The 20018-nt window shown below is 36.0% G+C and overlaps 3 protein-coding genes across 3 annotated transcripts; 1 reads left to right on the top strand and 2 right to left on the bottom strand.

Annotated features, from left to right (window-relative positions):
- Positions 1-610: 610 nt before the first annotated feature.
- On the bottom strand, positions 611-4487 carry LOC21403737 (DNA ligase 1). The gene is made up of 3 exons (XM_024174102.1): positions 3846-4487; positions 1889-2129; positions 611-1166 (listed from the first exon to the last, which is right to left on the bottom strand). Exons 1-3 carry the CDS (start codon positions 4182-4184, stop codon positions 787-789), a joined length of 960 nt encoding a protein of 319 aa, XP_024029870.1. The 5' UTR covers positions 4185-4487; the 3' UTR covers positions 611-786.
- A 1935-nt stretch (positions 4488-6422) lies between these two features.
- LOC21403736 lies at positions 6423-9441 on the bottom strand. The gene is made up of 4 exons (XM_010090571.2): positions 8241-9441; positions 7921-8139; positions 7508-7599; positions 6423-7290 (listed from the first exon to the last, which is right to left on the bottom strand). The coding sequence occupies exons 1-4, from the start codon at positions 9369-9371 to the stop codon at positions 6573-6575; spliced, it is 2160 nt and encodes a 719-aa protein (XP_010088873.1). The 5' UTR covers positions 9372-9441; the 3' UTR covers positions 6423-6572.
- Positions 9442-17281: 7840 nt separating this feature from the next.
- LOC21403735 (glucan endo-1,3-beta-glucosidase 8) lies at positions 17282-19435 on the top strand. Its single transcript, XM_010090570.2, has 3 exons — positions 17282-17735; positions 18113-19174; positions 19396-19435. The coding sequence occupies exons 1-3, from the start codon at positions 17365-17367 to the stop codon at positions 19433-19435; spliced, it is 1473 nt and encodes a 490-aa protein (XP_010088872.2). The 5' UTR covers positions 17282-17364.
- Positions 19436-20018: the final 583 nt, after the last annotated feature.

Genomic DNA, 20018 nt, shown 5'->3' with positions numbered 1-20018 from the left:
AAGAGTTCGGGCTAGCCCGGCATGACCCAAGCGGCCTGAACTTTCAGCTCCAAGTTGCCTTAGTAAATTAGATTATCACTTGTATTCCATTTTATCCAATTAGGTTTTAACCTAATGATATAGTCAAATACAAATTCACTTAAAGCGATATTCCTCCAATTCAACAATTGAGCTTTGATATGAAAAGTTCTTAATGATAAGCCCAAGCTTGATCCAAGGCATGCCTACTGAAAACAATTACTATTTACAACTGAAATATTCTAAAAAAATTCGCCAATGAGGGAATATTTGCAGCCAGCTTATAATCCATGAAATCATGTTTGAATCACCAACTCCAGGAAACGTCACATTAGAAACTAGAGTATATCCCTTGTGCAACCTTTGCTTAGTTGCAACCTAGCATTCAACACCATGTTCAATCTTCACAATTTTACTTATTCCTCCATACTAGTTGTGAATAGTGTCAATATTTTCAGGATCAAAATCCTAGTATTACTTGTGAGCTCTTATTAATGTGCTCCAAAACCCATGAAGCTACGGAGCTTCACGGGTCTCTGGAAGACTACGCATTCAGATGTAAAATTCGCACATCAATTAGAAACGTCGCATCGGAAAGATATAAGAACATATTTTCCTTTTTCCTTTTAAGTAAAAACAAGTATCTTGTTGACGTTCAAATTCGAAAAACCAGTTCCTAAAGAGTTTATTTTGACATCCAACAAATGAACAACAGTACATGTTCATATATGAAAAAGAAAAGATAAATTTAAAACAAAACTGGCCGGTTTACCTTACCGGCTGCTGATTGTAGTGATTCTTCTCCTTTTTCTTTGCGGCAGCTAGCCTTGCATTCCTGGCTGCAGCTTCACTCGCAGCAGCTCGTGCGGCAGCATCCATCTCTTTGCTTGATTTCTTCTTCTTCATGGATGTTACTTTCTTTAGCCTCTCTTTGACATCTATTGCGGGTAAATCTTCCACGTTCTCAGCCTCAGCAGTTTCATCTGCTGCGTTTCCTCCATCTGCTCCGTCAGCCTGGTCTTGAGATTCTTTTGACTCTTTTGATTTGTCTTTCTTTTTCTTCTTCTTTGCAGATTTGCTCTCACCAGCATTTTCCTTCTTGTCCACCTCCCCATTGAGGTTCTCTTCTTTCTTCTCTTGAGCAGCACCTAAACATGAAAAAGATAGGCTCACGCAAGAAAGATCAGCTCATGTCAAGGAAATTTGAATAATAAGAAAATGATACTGCTTGTAAAGTCAAATTTAATGGAAATCCCAGCAAACACGTTTCAAGTTGAAGATAGATTGTAATTGGCTATCAAACAGCAAACCACCAGGCAAGAAGTCATGCAGTTTTTTGGCCCGCTTTCAACATTCCTAAATTATACTATCAACTGAAACTCTTTGGTCTCACTAGCATTTAGAATGACAATGCTCTTAAAATGCTTGTAGCACTAATCAACTAAAAAGCATTGAATGTCCCTACCAATTCATCGTAGAAGTTCTAGCTCATGCTCCTTTTAAGATAAAAAAAGTCTAGCTAAGTCATTCAACTCATATAGAGTGGAACATTCCCACTTCCTTATCACAGAAATGAAGAAACAATAGCAGGAAAAAGACAAGATGGAAACAAAATTAAACAATGCTACACTTGTAGCAATCATCAATTGTTATCCTCTTATTTAGGCGACTTATGGGAATAAAAATATTAAAATATTTCGAAACTTTGAAAAACTAGGGCATCTTAGGCATTAAACAAGGTAAACACTCAAATTTCTGGGAGATAATGATCAATTCGTGAGAATGCTACTTATCTGTCATGATTGAGACTAGCTATGTACAACTAACAAAAAGGACTAAAATGCCAAAACATAAAGAAATGCTAAATTACCACGGGAATCATCTTGGCCACTGATTCCTAACTCAGCAAGAACAGCATCAAGTTCTTCAAGCTCCTTTTTCTTCAGTTCTTTCTTGGAGAGCTGCCTTTCTGATTCCTTAGGAGGAACATAAACTTCATCAGGCTTCTTAACTGACTCAGTTTGCAATGGTGCTTCAGGTTCATGCTCATGTTCTTCATCCACATCATCATCGACTTCATCAAGAGCTTCTTCCTCACTCTCGCTTATTACCTGGAATTGAAGTAAGAATGTAAATTCCAAGTTCTGTGAGATTATGAATTTTGGCACTGCTATTAGACACTTTAGGCTCTTAAATCTGAGGAACAAAATTATAACTTTAGCTGAATGGAAGAAAGCAATTCCAATGAAAGGAAGAAACACGGAGTCGGAGCATAATGACCTCCGCTCTGAACTCCAATACTCCAATATCCAGAATAAATATCTTCGAAATGCCAAAGTACAAAACCATAATGCTAATAAATTTTGCAGAATAGGTTTAAAAGTTGTCTTCAAATAAATCAACACTTTTTTTTTTTTTTGCTATATAGGTGGCACGCAATCATAATGTACCAGGGAATTACACTACGAGCCTCAATTTCTTTTATGGTAACTAGATGCATCATAAAATGCTTGGCCTATTTTGGTTAAATCCTTATTTCTCACATTTGGTTAGGTCATTCTAAATAAGAGGATTGTTTGGTTGGGAAACAATGTTTGTAACGCTGGCTTTTAATTCTTTGATTCAAGTCATGTCTGATTTAAACACAAAGAATAAGAAGATTCTTTCCATAAGTCTCTTCACTATTTAGATAAATGCAACAGTTATCGGAGTAGCTAGGTCCCACATTCAAGATTCAACCATCTTAGATGGCCAATTAACACCTTATTGAAATGTAATCAGATAAACATATGGATCATAAGCTACTTGAAAATGTTTTAACAGGCACCATAAATTACCACCTGATACTGAGACCAAATTTTGGATATGCTTAGACGCACTTACATTTCTTTTTAAAAAAGGGAAATTTTCATAGATTAAAAGCTCTGAATCAATCAACCAAATATTCCTTAATCTTCTACGACAATAAACACATGTCAAAGGGGAAAGAAATCCGACAAACTCAATCATTATCTTCAGACTCTGTTACCTAGAGTTATTAAGCAAATGGAATCTGACAAAACTTTGCAGCTACATTTAAAGTCTGCTGTGGATACCGATCGCACGACGACAAAGCAATTCTAAAAACTCGAACATAACGACAAACACAAAACTAAATGCATCCACGAAAGCCGCAGAAAAGCAGGTCATAACAGACAGAGACACGATTAACAAACACGTGTAGACCAAGGGGAATAAACTGCAACTCATTTAGTGCCGGAGACGCAAACTTTGGAGGATCGGCGTCAAATATCATTAAAGAAAGCAAAAGAATAATTGAAGTAGCATTCCGTCTACCACATTGTAAAGCCTTTGACCTACAAACTCCATGACTTAAACATTACCATAAAAACTGAATGCTCGTTGAAACCCTTACTCTTCTAACCCTAAGACCTAAACAAACAACAATATAAGTGGGTTTCATTTGCAAAAATTAACATCATAAAAAACCCAATTCACAATTCTTTTAAGACTAAATCATTGTTCCCAAACTCCTTGTAAGAACGGCAGACGAAATTGATAATCAAGTGAGTGATTATGAATTTAATTCATAAAAAATGAAACAAACAATCAAAACCACGCCAGTACACATTCTCAAAACAACATCCTGAGTCCTCAGAACAATCCAGATTCCAATACATTTCTGTTTTCAGACAATAAACCCTAAATTAGACATCACCAGAACATAAACAAACATATCCATAATACCATATCATAACACACTAACCTCATGCATAACAACAAGATCATGAAATGAACCAGTTAAAACAAAAGAAGAGACTTCTCACCTCAAGAGCAGGCTCACTCTCGGGCTCCAGCTGGGCGTCCTTGGCCGTGGCGGAATCAGCGGTGGCGCCCCAGACCGATTGCGGCGGCGCCGTGACGGCGTAGTAATCGTCATCGTCCTCGTCGTCGACGTCGGCCCAGGACTTCTTGGTGAGCGGCGTCGGAGCCCAAAACACCTCCTTCTCCGGCTCCTTCTCCGGCTTCCTAGCTGAAGAGCCTTTGCCCTTCGACGAGCCCTTCTCCGACGGCTTCTTCTTCTTCTTCAAGCTCCCGAGCGCCGCAAAAACGTTGGTGCTGTTTATCACCAGCGACTCCTCCCTCCTGCTCCCGCCTCCCGCCATTCTCGCCCCCAATCCGAAAGCTCCCAACACAGCAAAGCAAAAGCTCCGAGCTTTTCGTCAATGGAAGAAGAAGCTCTCGAAATTGAAGGAGAAAACCGCAGAGAAGAAGAGGCAAATTAGGGTTTGAGATTGGAAAAGATTATCGGATCTTCCGACGGAGAGAGATTGGTCGATCGGAAGCGAGAAGAGGCTAAAACGAACCGTTTTAAAGCAACCAAGAGGAGGTTTTTTTTTTTTTTTTTCCTCCTTTTGATGTTTCAGAATTCAGAGTTCAGACCAAAATCCTGAGAGATAACGCTTAAGAACGAGTGTGAGTGTAATATATACATATATATGTATATATATGTGTGTGTGTGTGTGTCTTCTCTCTGTGAGTGAGTTTTGTAATGAGAGAAAATTAGAGAAAAATAAACCCTTGAAGAAGGCTGTGATGTTAGAGAAGTGTTGTATTTTTGTTCGTTTGTGTTGTGTTGTGTGGATTTGGTTTTCAGACTTCAACGTGGCCTTTGGATATGCACGCGTGATGGGCCTATATCCGAGCACGTGTCGCCAACAAAATAGAGGAGTTAATTTACCGGTGGATTAACGATTAAAGTGTAGTTTTTATCGACAATAAAAAAAATAAAATTCTTATTACAGAAGTTAGTCACTCATAATAATATGAGCATTATGTCACTTTCATTTCTGATTTTCGTTTTTTAATGATTAAAGACCCTTAAAACTAGAGCATCTTCTACTTTAAAAAAAAAAGAAGAAAAAAAGAAAAAAAAGAAAAAAACCAAGTTACATGATTATATCTTCGTCAATTTAGTGCTAGGAATGAAAACGGTCAAAATTCAACGTTAAATTCCTAATCTAGCCAGGGAAAAAAAAAAAGAAAAAAAAAAGAGCGATATGAAACACTACCCATAGTTCAAGGAATAATAATGTTTGATTGCGCAAAACAAAAACTAACGGGGCTTAAAAGAACTAAAAATGAATTGTCTACACTTGGTATACGGCTTGATGGAAGAATGTGAGCCCTCCGATCTTATATCGGAACGTGATTATTGGGTTTTTTAAATAAATAAATTAAAAAAAAAAAAAAACAGGTATAGGTTTTACCATGTAAAGTTGTATTATATCATTTAAAAGATGGAGCAATGCTGAATTTTACAAAACTGCATTAAATGGCATTAAGCGTTGTAAGGTTTTACTTAATTCTCTAATATTGTCACGTGATGCATATTATCTTCTTCATTTCTGTTTTCCTTTTCTTACGCACTAAAAGTTTTTTGCCCTAATGTTTTTCTCCCTCTGCATATATCAATTTAAGCTGAGTGAGGTGCCAAAACACAAAAACCGTCAAATTCAAACTAAATCGAATCGAATCGCTAATTATTTTTAATTATTGAGTGGTTTGGTCAATTTTTTAATCTAATTTTTTTAGCGGTTTGGTCTATAGTTTGGACTCCCTAAACTGCTCAATAATCCACCAAAAAATATACATATATAATTTTTTAAATTTTAAAATATTTTTTATATTTATTTTAATTTTTATTCACCATAATGAAGGCTCTACACTTATAAAATACATCATATCGTATTTTAATTGGTTTGTATTAAAACTTTAAATGGTGTATTTTTATTTTTATTGATTAACGATTTTATAATTTTTATGAATTATTGAAAATTTTTTAATATTAAGCTTAAACCATCCAAACCGCTTATAAGTGATTTGTTCCATTTGATTTTTGTCAAAAATATCAAACCGTTTAAAAGAAAAAATTATTTTTAATTTAGTTGATAGTTTAAAAACAGTATAAACTGACTACGAACACCCCTAAAAATGAGCATAATTAAAAGCATGTACATTAAGGAAAAAATAGTTAAAAATGTGCTTTTAACAAAAATAAAAATAGAGTTAAAAGGTGCATTTTCCTAATTTTCTCTTCATCTTTTAAAGCATAGGGATATGAACAGGATAAGAGCCTATTTGGCTGCCATGCAGGGATTTGTCCCAGCTTTTTCCAAATTGTAACTGATTTTGTTTTTGTTTTCAGTTTCACTGTAGATTTTCACGTCCTTTTCAGTTTTTCATTCCCTAATTTTCGTGTCGGGCTCTTATTGGGCCTAAAACAACTCGTTTAAGTTTGGTGAACTAGAGGAATATAACTTTTATAGATAGCTACACGACAACCAATACATATCATTTTGAAAATGCTCACGGGAAAACATCAACCGTGAAGGCAGAAACTGTAAGAACTCTGATCATATATGCCAACTTCAATTTTCAAATAATAAAAAAACATTTAGAAGAAAGAAAAATCAATGAAAATCATCCTCGGAGAGTCATAAGGATTTACAAACAATAGAAACAATTCCTGAAAGACGTGATGAATCCAGATTTTACAAGAAAATTGAGTTGTTATTATCAAAAGTTGTTCCGACATGCTGAATAACAAAACCATAAATCTTCCTTTTAAGCCGATCAACCTTCTCGCTGTTCCTCTCATCCTTCTTTGAGACCACTCTCTCCAACCACTCATTTACTCGTTTCAACTGCGACAAAACCGCAGCAATGGATCCACAGTCCAGGGATAATCTCCCTCCATCAGAACGGCACTCACCGAAAACCCTAAAACCAGCGTCGATGGCCTCCTCAACAAAGCGTAGAAACCACATTTTCATCTCAGATTGCAGCTTGTTTGCAAGCTCAACCGTCTCTTTCATTCCATGACCCTTTTTCCATTGAGCGGTGTTTGATTGCGGCAACGAGATCTTGGACTGGTTCTTGGAAGATGAAGAAGAGGAAGATGACACAAAAGATTGTCGTTTTGACATACTCTTTTGCAGGTTTGATGGGGCTTTGTTGTTGACTTGGGTAGTCAGAAGAGAGACGATTTGGAGATCAGTGGCTAAGGCAGCTTCAACCCAGAGAGAAACAGAGTTTGTTTGCTCATTGGCAATGTTAAGTTTATCACGGGGTGTTTCGGAGGTGTGGCTATGGGCAACGGATTCAGCAATTGTGGTGTGTTTTACAATATCATCGTAGATTGCAAAGAAGCGGTCTATAGTTGGTAGAGGATTCCCAACCTTGGATGTAGACGAGAGTTCTGAAAACATGCTGAAATCGAAAGGATAGAAAAGTTTATGATCATCATAGTGGTCATAAGAGATGATAAACATTAATCTCTTTCAAAGTTTAAGGACAACATCAACAAAGAAAATTTAACCATATAAATGCATCAATCAAACCATATCATATCTACTCAGGTCAATTTTGAAAAATTGTAGCCAATTTAAGTTATATAGAAATTCGTAGAGATAGAGACGAGCATTACCTTAAACTCCTAATAATGGACTCAGTAGCAATTGCCTCCTCTAATGCTTCAGCTGCAGCCGTGGAAGCAAGAACTTTTCTTTGCATGGCTTCCTGCATTTAGGTGTGGTTTAGTCTAATCTAGCATTCTTTCTTTACTAAAACAATCCAACTTTTTGTGTAATTTACAAATTAGCCTCCTAAGTTCAATTGCATAAGTAGCCTCCAAGATGAAAAAAAAAAAGAAAAAGGGAAAAACACACAGATGCCTAGAAACTGACATTTCTTCTTACTAGAAAGTCGTATAACTCTTTGTTACATACATTGACAAGTTGTTCCTCCTAGTTCAATTGCCTAAGTTGCAACAAGCACAAAACAGGTTAAACTCAATAAGTTGGTATAACTGTATAAAATCAGGTTGTTTATTTATAGTACCTTCCCAAGTTTTGCAAGGTCTGTAGAGACTGTCTCCAATGAAACACTCCCATCAGTCCATTTCTTCTCATGAACAGTTATAGCTAGACCCGCGTTGTTCGTTGTTTTTTCTTTCCCCAACAAAGATTCAGGCGAGCTAGACTTTATTTTCTCTTGTGTTGTTGGATCATCACTACAGGATTTGCGACTTACATCACTCAAACGTCTTGAAATGGCAGCCTACATAAACAGAACCACAAATTCAGAATAGAAAAATACCAAAAAACAAAAAGGAAAGAAAAATCATCTTCCACGAAAAAGTCTGCAGAAAAAACAATTACCTGGGTCCGCAAAATGGCTTGCAGATCAGGTTTATTCTTGGAAACGCTCTTCTCTTTTTGTTGCTCAGAGGGGGTTATTGCAGCACCTGGCTCATCCCAACTCTTTCGGCCACTCTTCGCAGAACCTGCAATCGCCTCGGAGACCTTCGCAATCCCTGCAGCCATAGCCGCCATCTTCTTCTTACCGGAAGAATCAGCAGCGCCAGCCACCATCGGCGATACCCTCACGCCCGACAACCTTCTCCCTGGCGAAAGTGAAGCCCTCCGCGCCGCCGGCGAGGCCTGCCGACGCGCATTCGGCGACGGCTGCCTATACCTCGACGGAACTATAATCGCCGGCTCCTTAGCCGACTTCCTATTCTCATCCCGCGCCGCCACCAAGCTCGGAACCACACACTTCGACGGGACCGGAGACGAAGACCGCTTAGCCTTCACCGCCGGTGACGGATCTCTCTCCGCCGGCGCCACAATCGGCGTCGCAAAATTCTTCTTTCCGACAGACGCCGACCTCTTCGCACCGGCCGGAGACGAAAATCGAGAAGGCCTATTAGCCGACCCCTTGGAAGAAGAATCATCGGAATTCCCCGTCATCGGGACATTATCCCGAGGCGCGAGCGGCTGTCTCGATCTGCTACTCGTCTTCTCCGATTTCCCTTCGATCTTCACTTCCTCGGATTGCTTCAAGATAATCGAAATCGGATCGAGATCGGAGTCGGAGTCGGAGAGGGGCTGGATAAGGAAATTGCGGGTGGAGGGGGAAATCCGGGCGATGAGGGTTTGGGGAGAGCCGAGTAAGGGGTGGCGGCCGGGGAGGGGACGGAGGCCGGAGACGAGGGGTAGAGGAGAGTGGAAGACGAGGCGGTCGACGTAGACGAACTGGCCAAGGTGGAGGCGGTTGTTGAGGATGAGATCGACGTCGCGGTCGGAGAGGGAGACGTAAGTGGAGTTGAGGGAGTCGGAGAGGTGGACGAAGAAGCCGTGGTTGGGCCAGAGGTCGGAGGAGCCGGAGGAGAGGGCGGGGACGATGCCGATCACCTGGAGAAGGGCGGAGCGGTGGTCGCCGGTGACTTTGGTCGGAGAGTTCATGGACTGGAGGAGCTTGAGGAGGATTCCTGGGGTTAGAGAAGCCATTTTTTCTGGTTTGTTAGTGAGGAGAGAGAGAGAGAGAGAGATGTGAGAGGTTTGTGCGTGTGTGTGTGAGTGTGTGTGGAAGAGAGAGAGAAGAGAGGGTGTGAAATAAGGGAAGAAAGTTTTTAGGATTTGGCCGTTACGAGATTTCAAATTCAAATCGCCCACCTCTGTTTGTTTGATTCAAATCAACCAATCTAAGGTGTCCCGTTAGTACTACGACCGTTACGTTATCAAGTAACGAGATTGTTTTTCAAGCAAAAAAAAAAAAAAAAAAAGGAAAAAAAAAAAAAAAAAAAAAAAAAAAAGGAAAAAAAAAAGAAAAAAAAAGAAAGAAGTAACTAACGAGTGTTAACTTTTTTTTTTTCTTTAGTAAAGTGTACGTTTATCTTAAGGATTTTGTCTGGTTTAGAATTATAATTCTTAATTTTATTATAGTATTTTCTTTCATAAAAAATTTAAATTTTAAAAATTAGAATTATGAATCATGATTTTAAACTCATGAACTAAACGTCACTTAAAAAGTTAGAACACAAAAAGTTCTGAGGTCGGAGATTTAGACTACCTGTGTCCGTGTTTAATTCCTTCATTACCTCTGTGTTAATGCCTTTAATTATCCATTTGACTCATAACTCATAAATTTGAACAAAATTTAAATTTTTATAAGTGAAAATATTTGTGGTAAAAATGTTTGAATTTTAGTTTAAATTACAAAGCAAACCATGCCCATTAAAGTGATTAATGTCCAATTATATATCACACCATTTCACGGATTTTCCTTTATGTGGTGAAGAGAATTTTTCATGTCAATCAATACTTTTATTTCTTGAAAAATTGTACCGATGCCTCGTAATTCTTATTGTTACCACAACGACTGCCCTTTAAACCAAATTTGATTACATTCACTTTTTTGAAGTAAAACTTCTAAAAATGCTCATAACGCTATTAAAAATATGGTTTACTATGGCAACAAATTTGGACTAGAAAACTTTTTGTTAACTAATTGTTTAAATAATGATAAAAAAAATTACATAAATCGTGTGTGGTGAGCAGTTGGATTATTAAAGTGGGCTGTATATATCCTTTAGCACTATCAAATGTCATTAAAATATAATTAGAGGTAAAACGATTGGGAGTATACCAAGAACATACACGAACACTATACCAAATCCTTTTTTTAACAAGTTAATCCCGTCTTAAGAGCCAATAAAATGTCAATTTTACCTTCACTTAAATGACACATAGGCAGCATGTGATCTATTCCGTACATTTTGAATGCAGGTGTAATTAGAGGACCAACTTTGCCACACCAAGACAAATGTTTAAGTACTAAAGTGACATTTAATCCTTTATATTTCTGTCGGTCCAGCTATAAAAGAACTAGTACACATGAAATCTATGCTGTGGAGAAAAGCTACTATGTCCAGAAAAAATCCAATAATTAATAAGTAAAATTAATTAAAAATTGTATATAATTACGTCTTTAAATCTATAAAAAATATATATATAAGTTCAGAGCTTATGGTTTTTAAGCTTCGGAATTGATTACGAGAAAGTTTGTAAGAGAGCATGGCAATCTAAGAAGAAAGACTATAAAAGTTCGTTCAAAATTCCATCGAGAATTTATGTTGGAATTTAAATGATTAAAATCGGGGACTTTCATGGAAAATCTCATGTCAAGTTTTATGATTTGAGAATTTGTGAAATTATAAAGTAAATTCCAAAATTCTATATTAAATAGTAACATTAAATTTCGTGGCTAGTAAGAGCAAAATAATTTGGTTGATTCTTACTGCGAATTAAGGTGGAAGAAATTTCAATCCGTAAATAATTTGAGAGTACCAGTTATAAGAATTTTCAAGTACAATACAATGTTAGTACTGATAATCACTCCAACACTAAAGAAGTCTTTAACTGCCAATTAGTTAAATCAAAATTACGCGAGTAGCATTTTCGATAGAAAAATGTTGAGCGAACTTGGGAATTGACATTGTCAATGACTATGTCATTACTGAGGCAAAATACAGAAAAATCAAATTTAGACTATTGAGCCCAGAAATAGTTTTAAAATTTGAAAAAGTATAATTTAGTATACGATTAAGAATTTAAATCAACATCAAATTATTCAAAGATTAATATCGAACTGTAAATAAATAGTAAAAATGACTTGTTGGAAAATTAAATTTCTCGTCGGCTAAGTAAATCACTTTCAACCAGTACAAATTATATATGTTTAGAAAGAATCTTTGAGAATATGCACTAGTACAAGACTAGACTTGATTTAAATGTGTACTTAATGAAATTATGAAGATTCTCACTTTCTTTCTCTTCTTCACGTTCACTCTCTTTTTCTCTCTCTCCCTCTCCGTTCACTTTGAACCACCACCGACAGGATTCCAATCTTTTTTCTTTTTGACACCTCCCACAACAATGGAAAGCTTTCGTCTAGTTGAGTTCGGAATGTTGTCATGTGGCCACCAGCTCTTTCGAATGAAGCCACACTCGCCGGAGGAAACATCAGAAATACCCATTTTTCTCGTCGCTGTAACTTCACCATCTGACCTTGGATTAAGGTGATTTCGGTGGCTATGAACTTAGATCGATGAGATGATCAAAACTGTATAGGTGTTGCCCCTCGACTCTCGTCAGATTGCCGTTGTCGGAGTTGCAAAATCCAGCCACAACCGCCATCTCCATTTTTGTTCCTCTGACCATCTGTGGGCGTCACTGCCCCCACCAATCAACTTATAAGTCGACACCCAACATGTTCAGACTAGCAGCAGTCATCAACACCGCCGTTTCGCCAGAATTTGAAGAGGGTCGCCGCCCTCTCATGGTGGAAGTTGATTCTGACGATCCAATTGTTTGATCGTCATGATTTTGGTGTCAAAACACCCATAAGGAAGTGGGTAACAAAAGCCCTTAAGGAAATTATCACCGGAGAATCAAGAAACCAAGTTGCCGATGTTTTCCAGAATCTCTGAGTTCAATCTACACAGTTAGAGATTGAACTGGGAGAAATTGACTCCATCATTGAACTCGGGAAGTTGAAAATGGGTGGGAGTCAAAGGGTGCGTTTGGAATTGGTTCCAAAACGTTTTTATTTTCTGTACGAAAATGAAAATGAAAACGTTTTTAGTTTCATTTTTGAATTATTTCTAAAAATGCGTTTGGTAGTTTTATTTAGAGATTGATTTCAGTTTTAAAAAAAACTGAAACTGAGTTTGGTGGTTTAATTTTTGAAAACATGTAATAATATATTAAATAAATAATATTATTAAATAAATAATATATTAAATATATTAAATAAATAATATTATTAAATATATTAAATAATAATATATTAAATAAATAATATTATTAAATATATTATATAAATAATATTATTAAATATATTAAATTATATTATATTAAATAAATATATTAAATAAACATATATAATACAAAAACGGTTTCAGAAAAGAGGGAAGAAAATGAAAAAGAAAAAAAAAAGTGAAATCCGTTTTTCAGAAAACAGAAAACGAAAACAAGAAAATGAAAACACCTTTTTTTCGTTTTCTGATTTCCACAAAAAGACAAAAACGTTTTTGGTTTTGTTTTTTAAAAAAAATTGCACCAAACACGTTTTTAACACCCGTTTTCATTTTTTTGCTTTGAAAACCGTGAAAAACGAAAACGAAAACGCAAACAAACGGGCCCAAAGTTTCATCGCCATCTGACCACTGGAGCCACCGCCGCGGGTAGCTGACTCTGGTGAGTCTCCGTTCTTGAGGTTCCCGATGTCCGATTGAAGTTCTGAGACCTTCTCCCGACTCAATTCAACGTGCTAACGCAGCAGTGACCTTCGTTCGGTCAAATTCAACTTCGATAAAAATGGTCCAGTACTGATTGCACGTGAATTGAGGTGATTTAGATTGATTGAATGAAGTTCAAAATCGGGTATCTAATGCTTCGATGGTCACCAATGATCATTCACAGCGCTTGTGGCTCTCCTCGAAACCAGTTTCAAGAAAATATGTAGTGGGACATGACAAGCAAGTACTATCGAAACCGTTTAGCTTGGAATCGAGGCAAGTACAAATCTTGCCTACAGTATAATTAAGATAGTAATTTAAAGAGTATAATTTTCATGAAATATGTTAATTATGAAATTATGTTTATGTTCATGTTATAAGCCATACATTGTTTTATATAAAAATTAACGATTTTTAATATTACGACATTAAATATAGGCCTCAACACCACATGAGCCCTATAAGTACATTAATGTAAAGTTTATTAAAAATTTGGCTTATAGATAATAATTTAATTAATTATTAAATTAGTTAATTAAATTATTTTAGACTTAGTTATGATTAAGAAATTTAATTAATTATTAAAAATATATGAATATGAAAGTTAATTAATTATTAAAATTAATTAACTGAACAATTTAGGTGTATTACATGGATGAGATAATTAATTATCTACCTTATCTGTATAAGTAAGGGCATTTAAGAAAAACCAGATCATGAAGATTTAAAGTAATAAATCCTTGTAATAAATATTACGACTTTTATGATCCTTAATAAAGGAAGTTATGTTTTAAGAACAAATTAAATTCCCTCCCGAACATGCTAAAATTCAATAGCATAAGATAAGATTATTCTTACACTCTGAGCTGGTGTTTTTTCACAGAAATTATCAATAGTGGATACGTACATGATGAATTAGTAGATCCTACTTCTGGAGACCGAGTAAGTTAGAATCTCGCCTACAACATGAAAGTTACAGTTTTCAAACTAAGATGTTTTTACCCGCTTTGTAAAAATTATGAAAATGCATGATCAGTACTATGTCCTGTTATGCCATGTTATGTCACAATATGCTATGTCACGATATGCTATGGAAATGGATTATTAGAATTATGCCTTGTTATGCCATGTTATATCACGGTATGCTATGTTATATCATGATATGTTGTGTTAAGAAATGCCATGTTAGGATATGTTATGTGAGTTATACAATAGTTAAATTATATTCGTAGACTCATCTTATGTTAAGTACGATTACGTTTATGAACATGATGTTATGTAGTAACATGTCATATTGCATACACACAATAAGACAAGTGAAACGAAAAAGTTTAGAGTGTCATACCAACCTCCTGACCTAAAGGGAAGGCTCATGTTCAAGTTCAATTCTCTTGACCTAAGGGGAGAATTCAAGTCCTCTCGACCTAAGGGGAGGTACTCATGTTTCAAGATCACGGTCTTGTTGGAACCTGGCAAACCCCAACTCCCCGATGATAGCGTGCAATTGATATGAACACTCAGGCCCACCATGTTAAGTAAGACAAGATTAGTAAATATTTAAGACATGTTCATAATGAAGCATAAATTAATCGGCTCATGCATATTTTAAGAAAGGTTTTGTGTTATGTTTTGCGAGTGTGAATTTCTTACTTGCTGAGTGAAAGCTCATTCAATTATGTTCATGCTGTAGGTAAGAAACCTATCAGCAACATATGATGGGCAGTGGTAAGCGATAGGCGAATGGTGGAGATGATAATGAATACCGCTCACAAATAGTCTTCCACAATCAGTTTAAATTAAGTTATGTAAATACGATTCATGAGTTTCAATTATGTATGTACGTACGTATGGTATAAAAGACCAAGGTTGTAATTTATACAACCTTAATCTAAAAAATTTAATATTTAAATGTTGCCGCAGCTCGTGCAACATATGTATGAAATTTAAAATAAAGAAATTTTAACGGTTAGTTGTAGAAAGATTCTGAAGAGTTATCAAAATACGAATTTATAGCAATACCAAATTTAAAATCGCTTTAGAAGGCTTTAACTGAAGTTATGAAATATTTTATGAAATTAAGTTTAATGTGTTTTACGAAATTAAGTATAATAAGCTTAAATACGTTTTAAAAAGTATTTGAGAATGAACAACGAAATCTAATTTTAGAATTAAATTAGAAAGTTGTAATTTAAATCGAAGAGGTTTTACGAATTTATGATTTTTGTGTTTTACGAAAGTTATTATTTCGTTTTTAAAGAAACGATATTTCAAAAAAAATTATTTCACAAATTCAAGAATTTTACGTTATGTTTTAGGATTATATAATTAAGAGCATGTTTAGTTCGTTGATTCAAGTTTTTAATTCGAGTTGAGATGTGACTTTATGTGAGAGCTTTTTACTGTAGTAGAAAAGTTAGATGTGACTGTTTCTGAGAGTTTTTTACTGTAACAAAACTCAAATTCGAAACTCGAATCGGTGAAATGAACGGAGTATAAGTAACGGTCGCGTAAGCCAAGTCGCTACAAAAACAATGGAAAACAAGCTCACCAATTCTAGATTGTAACTGGGTTTTGTTTAATATGAGGTACAGTTTTGCCTCAGCTCAGCTGTCTTTCTTCCTTAACGTTTGTTTACCAAGAGCCAAAAATGTATTGGCGCTTAATATTATAATGGCGATGAAAAACGATTTGTGTTTGACATTCAATTGTAAAAAGTTAATATGAATGAACTAGTATTATGTCGTGAACTTGTTACTTCTCTTTCTATTTTCATCAAAATATATTTTAAAACGTTGATCTCCTTGTCCAGCTAAACAAACAATATCAGATTATTTATAGTCGAGGCAATTAAAAAAAAAAGAAGAAGAAAAAAAGAAAAGTGAAAGTTGTTATTAAACTCCATTGAACAAAACGTAAAATCTCTAAACGCGTGGCGCACTTTAATAACAGGCTTTCCAAGAACCACGTTAGCAATTCCTTAATTTTATCCTTTCCCTTGGAAATGCACAATTCCTACTAAGTTGGCAAACTTTTTTAACCCTTATATACCCGGAAATATATATTTATACATATAACGCATGGTTTGTGATCTTCTTCTTATAAAGAAAAGAAAAGTTTATGAGCTTGGGATAGTCATATTGCCTCATTGGACATTGACATGGTACTGAGTAATAAAAGTGCAAACTTTACCAAAAGACCAAAAGAAATGCAAATTAACACGTAAAATTTTGCTGGAAAAGCATTTGGGGTTTATTTTACTGGGTAAAGTGGAAAAAGCCCTTTTGGATGGATTCTCATATAAGTCTCCTCAATGGGTTTTCAACTCAAGATCAATGGCATGGTCTTCCTTTTATGTTTTTGTGTCCCCATTGTGCCAAGTAGCAATCTTAAGTTTTTTTTCCCCTTTTTTTAATCAGCGAGAGGATCACTATATAAGTCTGCAACTGGTGTCATCCCGCCCCTATTCTTATTGTCTATTGAAGAAATCCTTGACTTACTTCTACTTATAGGATGAATTTAATTTCACGCAAATTACTATAGGCTCGTTTGTTTCATGCGTTTAAACTCATGATTTTAATTTTTTTTACGGTGTTTTTCTCTCACAAAAAATTTAAATTTCAAATGTCAGAATCATTATCTTGAATGCATGAATCAAACGAGTCATATGATCTAACAACGTACAACCTATCGACCGAAGAATACTTTCTACAATTGGGCTGCCAAGGATCGTACCTAACATCCTGTTAGGAGCAAGAAAGATATACTTACCGCTGCATTGATCTATTTGTTTTTTTTTTTTTTTTTTCAAACTTAAATAAAAGAGACTGAACACAAGATATCATACAATAATGTATTTCTCCCGGTTGTCAAAAAAACACCACTTGGCTGTGTCCCATAACTGAATAACTGAATTAAGGAACGAATCTTCCCCTTTTCTGCTTTTCTTGAATAAGTACTGTACGAACTAAAAAAATAGAAAAAACCAACCAACACAGGCAGCACATTTCTCACCTTCCTCATGAAGGTTCCAAAAAGCCTAAACCAAAATTCCAAACCTTTTGCACCCTTATAAATTCTAAGCAGATCAACCAACAGAATTCCCCTTTCCTTCTCCTTTTCCCACGTCCTTTCTTTCAATCATTGACACTTTGCAGGTTCTTTCTTCCTTCAAGAAATCAAAGATTCAAACAAAGAACAAAAAAATGGAACGACCAAGAAAAGTCCCCCAACTTATCCTTGGAAGTAACAACCTCTCCTTGGCAGTATCATTTCTTGTGTTGTTGACCATGGTTTGTAGTTGTTCAAGCGTTGGCGTGAACTGGGGAACCATAGCCAGCCACAAACTTCCTCCTGGGAAGGTGGTTAAGATGATGAAGGAAAATGGGTTCACAAAAGTTAAGCTTTTTGAGGCTGATGAGTGGATTTTGGAGGCTCTAATGGGGACTAATATTGAAGTTATGGTGGGAATTCCCAACATAATGTTGCAAGAAATTAGTGAGAATCCCAAGGTTGCTGCTGATTGGGTTGAGGCCAATGTCACCGATTATTTGTATACTGGTGGAGTCCATATCAAGTTCAGTCACAAATTTTCTTACACTCCTATATATATATACATATATATATATATATATATATTTCTCGGTTTCCATTATTTTCTTTCTTGATTGTCTTTAAGTAATGGGTTAATGGCAATCCTTTCAACAATCTTAGAATTTTGGGTAATAGTTACCTTGGTCTTTCCAAGAACACTTTTCCTTTTTTGGGTTTTTCTGTTACTGTTTGGTGTGCCATTTCTTTTCTTTTTTTAGTGTCTTTTTTGACCATAGTTACTGTCTAAAAAGTCGTTAATTTCATGTTTTACATTATTTAAATGAGAAAAGGAAACTTTATCAAATCTATATTTTGTCTCTCCTTGTGCTAAAATTTGTCCCTAAATTGGTGTTTTGACAGGTATGTTGCTGTAGGCAATGAGCCCTTTCTTGAAGCATATAATGGCTCATACACACACACCACATTTCCAGCACTCAAGAACATCCAACAAGCCCTCAATGATCAAGGTGTTGGGTCAAAGGTCAAAGCCACAGTCCCTTTCAATGCAGATGTCTACTTCTCCCCCGACTCGAACCCCGTCCCATCGGCAGGTGATTTCCGACCTCAAGTCCGCGACATCACCATCGAGATAATCCAATACCTCCATGCCAATGACGCCCCTTTCACGGTCAACATCTACCCCTTCCTCAGCCTCTACAGCAATGACTACTTCCCACTTGATTTTGCCTTCTTTGATGGGACAAACTACAAGCCAGTTAGAGATGGCGACAGGGTCTACAACAACGTTTTTGACGCAAACTTCGACACCCTCGTTGAAGCCATAAACAAGGCAGGGTTCCCCGACATGAAGATCATAGTCGGAGAAGTCGGTTGGCCAACAGATGGTGACAGACACGCCAATGTCAAGAATGCGAAGAGGTTCAATCAGGGCATGCTGCAGCATGCCCTCAGTGGGAACGGGACCCCGGCACAAAAAGGGAAAATCGAGGTCTACCTTTTCAGTCTCATTGATGAGGATGCCAAAAGTATTGAGCCAGGGAACTTTGAGAGGCATTGGGGGATTTATGAGTATGATGGGAAGCCAAAATATGAGCTGGACTTATCAGGCTCAAAGAGAAATAAAGGCTTAGTGGCTGTGGATGGTGTGGAATACATGCTAAAAAGATGGTGCGTTTTGAACCCAGATGCTGAATACTTGGATGATTTGCCTGATAGCATTGATTATGCTTGTAGTTTATCAGATTGTACTGCTTTGGGATTTGGGTCTTCTTGTAACAATCTGAGTGCCCAAGGAAATGCCTCTTATGCTTTCAACATGTATTATCAGGTAAATGGCCAAAATAGTCGGAGCTGTGATTTTTCAGGTTTGGCTGTGGTCTCAGATAAAGATCCTTCTGTTGGGGACTGCCAGTTTCCTGTGATGATTTCTCGTGGTGGTCAAATGGGATTTTCTCTTTTGAGGTTTTTTGGGGTGTTTGTTTTCTTGGTGATTTTGTTATGATTTTGAAATTCCAATAAATGGGAAAGATGGCATATTCATTGTGCTTTGTGTAATTAGTCGCTATATACGTTGACTTGTGTCACAAGTTAGATTGCATTTTTTTTGAATCTTTGGCGTTCTTTTGAGATAGAAAGTTTTGGAATTAGAGTACTAATTTTTCATGCTCTATTATGTGATGTAGTGGATTCTTGTACAAGGTATCTCAATCGAAATATTCATGACGTTTTGAATTGCATATATGAAGAATATTCTATGCTGAACTGTCCAAAACAGGGGACCAAATGGATTTTTTTGATCTTAATCGTTGGCTTTAAAGCATGAGCTTTCCTAATATACATAATTACCGTTTGATAAGAGATTTCAAAAGTGAAAATGCTTCTAAAAAACAAAGCCAGAGAAATACCATGATACAGTTTGGTATTGTAGTGTGTTTAAAAGAAACACTATTCGGATTTATAACAAAAATAAAAAGCAATAACAAAACTTAAAAATAAATTCATCTTCTTAGACTAATTACAAAATTGAATTGATGTTCACACAGAGTGCTTTTATGCACTTTTAGCAAACGCTTGATTGCATCATTTTTATATATATAAGGTGTGTTTTTGTTCTTGTTTTTTACTTTATATAAGCATATTGTATAAGGTGCTTTTACTGGCTTTAAAAGTAATTCCTGTGATGACCCTCCTATGAGGCCGTCACCGTAGCTTATTTTTTAACTTGTACTTACTGGGATTTTTTAAAATTTGCGAAATTTTTTTTTTAAATATAAGAAGGAATAATTTCATAATTCGTAATGATAAT

Source organism: Morus notabilis, unplaced genomic scaffold (assembly GCF_000414095.1).
Source record: "Morus notabilis unplaced genomic scaffold, ASM41409v2 Scaffold625, whole genome shotgun sequence".
NCBI classification, from domain to species: Eukaryota; Viridiplantae; Streptophyta; class Magnoliopsida; order Rosales; family Moraceae; genus Morus; species Morus notabilis.
The sequence above is the reverse complement of the archived record's forward strand: the minus strand, read 5'-3'. Positions and strand labels throughout refer to the sequence as shown.

What these genes read in the sequence shown, in the direction of transcription:
- LOC21403736 (XM_010090571.2), bottom strand. Translation starts at nt 9,371, where the DNA reads ATGGCTTCTCTAACCCCAGGAATCCTCCTCAAGCTCCTCCAGTCCATG. An exon ending in ACCTTGCAAAACTTGGGAAG is followed by an intron (nt 7,600 to 7,920) that starts GTACTATAAATA and finishes ACCTAAATGCAG; the next exon opens with GAAGCCATGCAAAGAAAAGT. An exon ending in TCCATTATTAGGAGTTTAAG is followed by an intron (nt 7,291 to 7,507) that starts GTAATGCTCGTC and finishes TTTCGATTTCAG; the next exon opens with CATGTTTTCAGAACTCTCGT.
- LOC21403735 (XM_010090570.2), top strand. Translation starts at nt 17,365, where the DNA reads ATGGAACGACCAAGAAAAGTCCCCCAACTTATCCTTGGAAGTAACAAC. An exon ending in ACTGGTGGAGTCCATATCAA is followed by an intron (nt 17,736 to 18,112) that starts GTTCAGTCACAA and finishes GTGTTTTGACAG; the next exon opens with GTATGTTGCTGTAGGCAATG. An exon ending in ATGGGATTTTCTCTTTTGAG is followed by an intron (nt 19,175 to 19,395) that starts GTTTTTTGGGGT and finishes TATGTGATGTAG; the next exon opens with TGGATTCTTGTACAAGGTAT.
- LOC21403737 (XM_024174102.1), bottom strand. Translation starts at nt 4,184, where the DNA reads ATGGCGGGAGGCGGGAGCAGGAGGGAGGAGTCGCTGGTGATAAACAGC. An exon ending in AGAGTGAGCCTGCTCTTGAG is followed by an intron (nt 2,130 to 3,845) that starts GTGAGAAGTCTC and finishes CTTCAATTCCAG; the next exon opens with GTAATAAGCGAGAGTGAGGA. An exon ending in TGGCCAAGATGATTCCCGTG is followed by an intron (nt 1,167 to 1,888) that starts GTAATTTAGCAT and finishes TTTCATGTTTAG; the next exon opens with GTGCTGCTCAAGAGAAGAAA.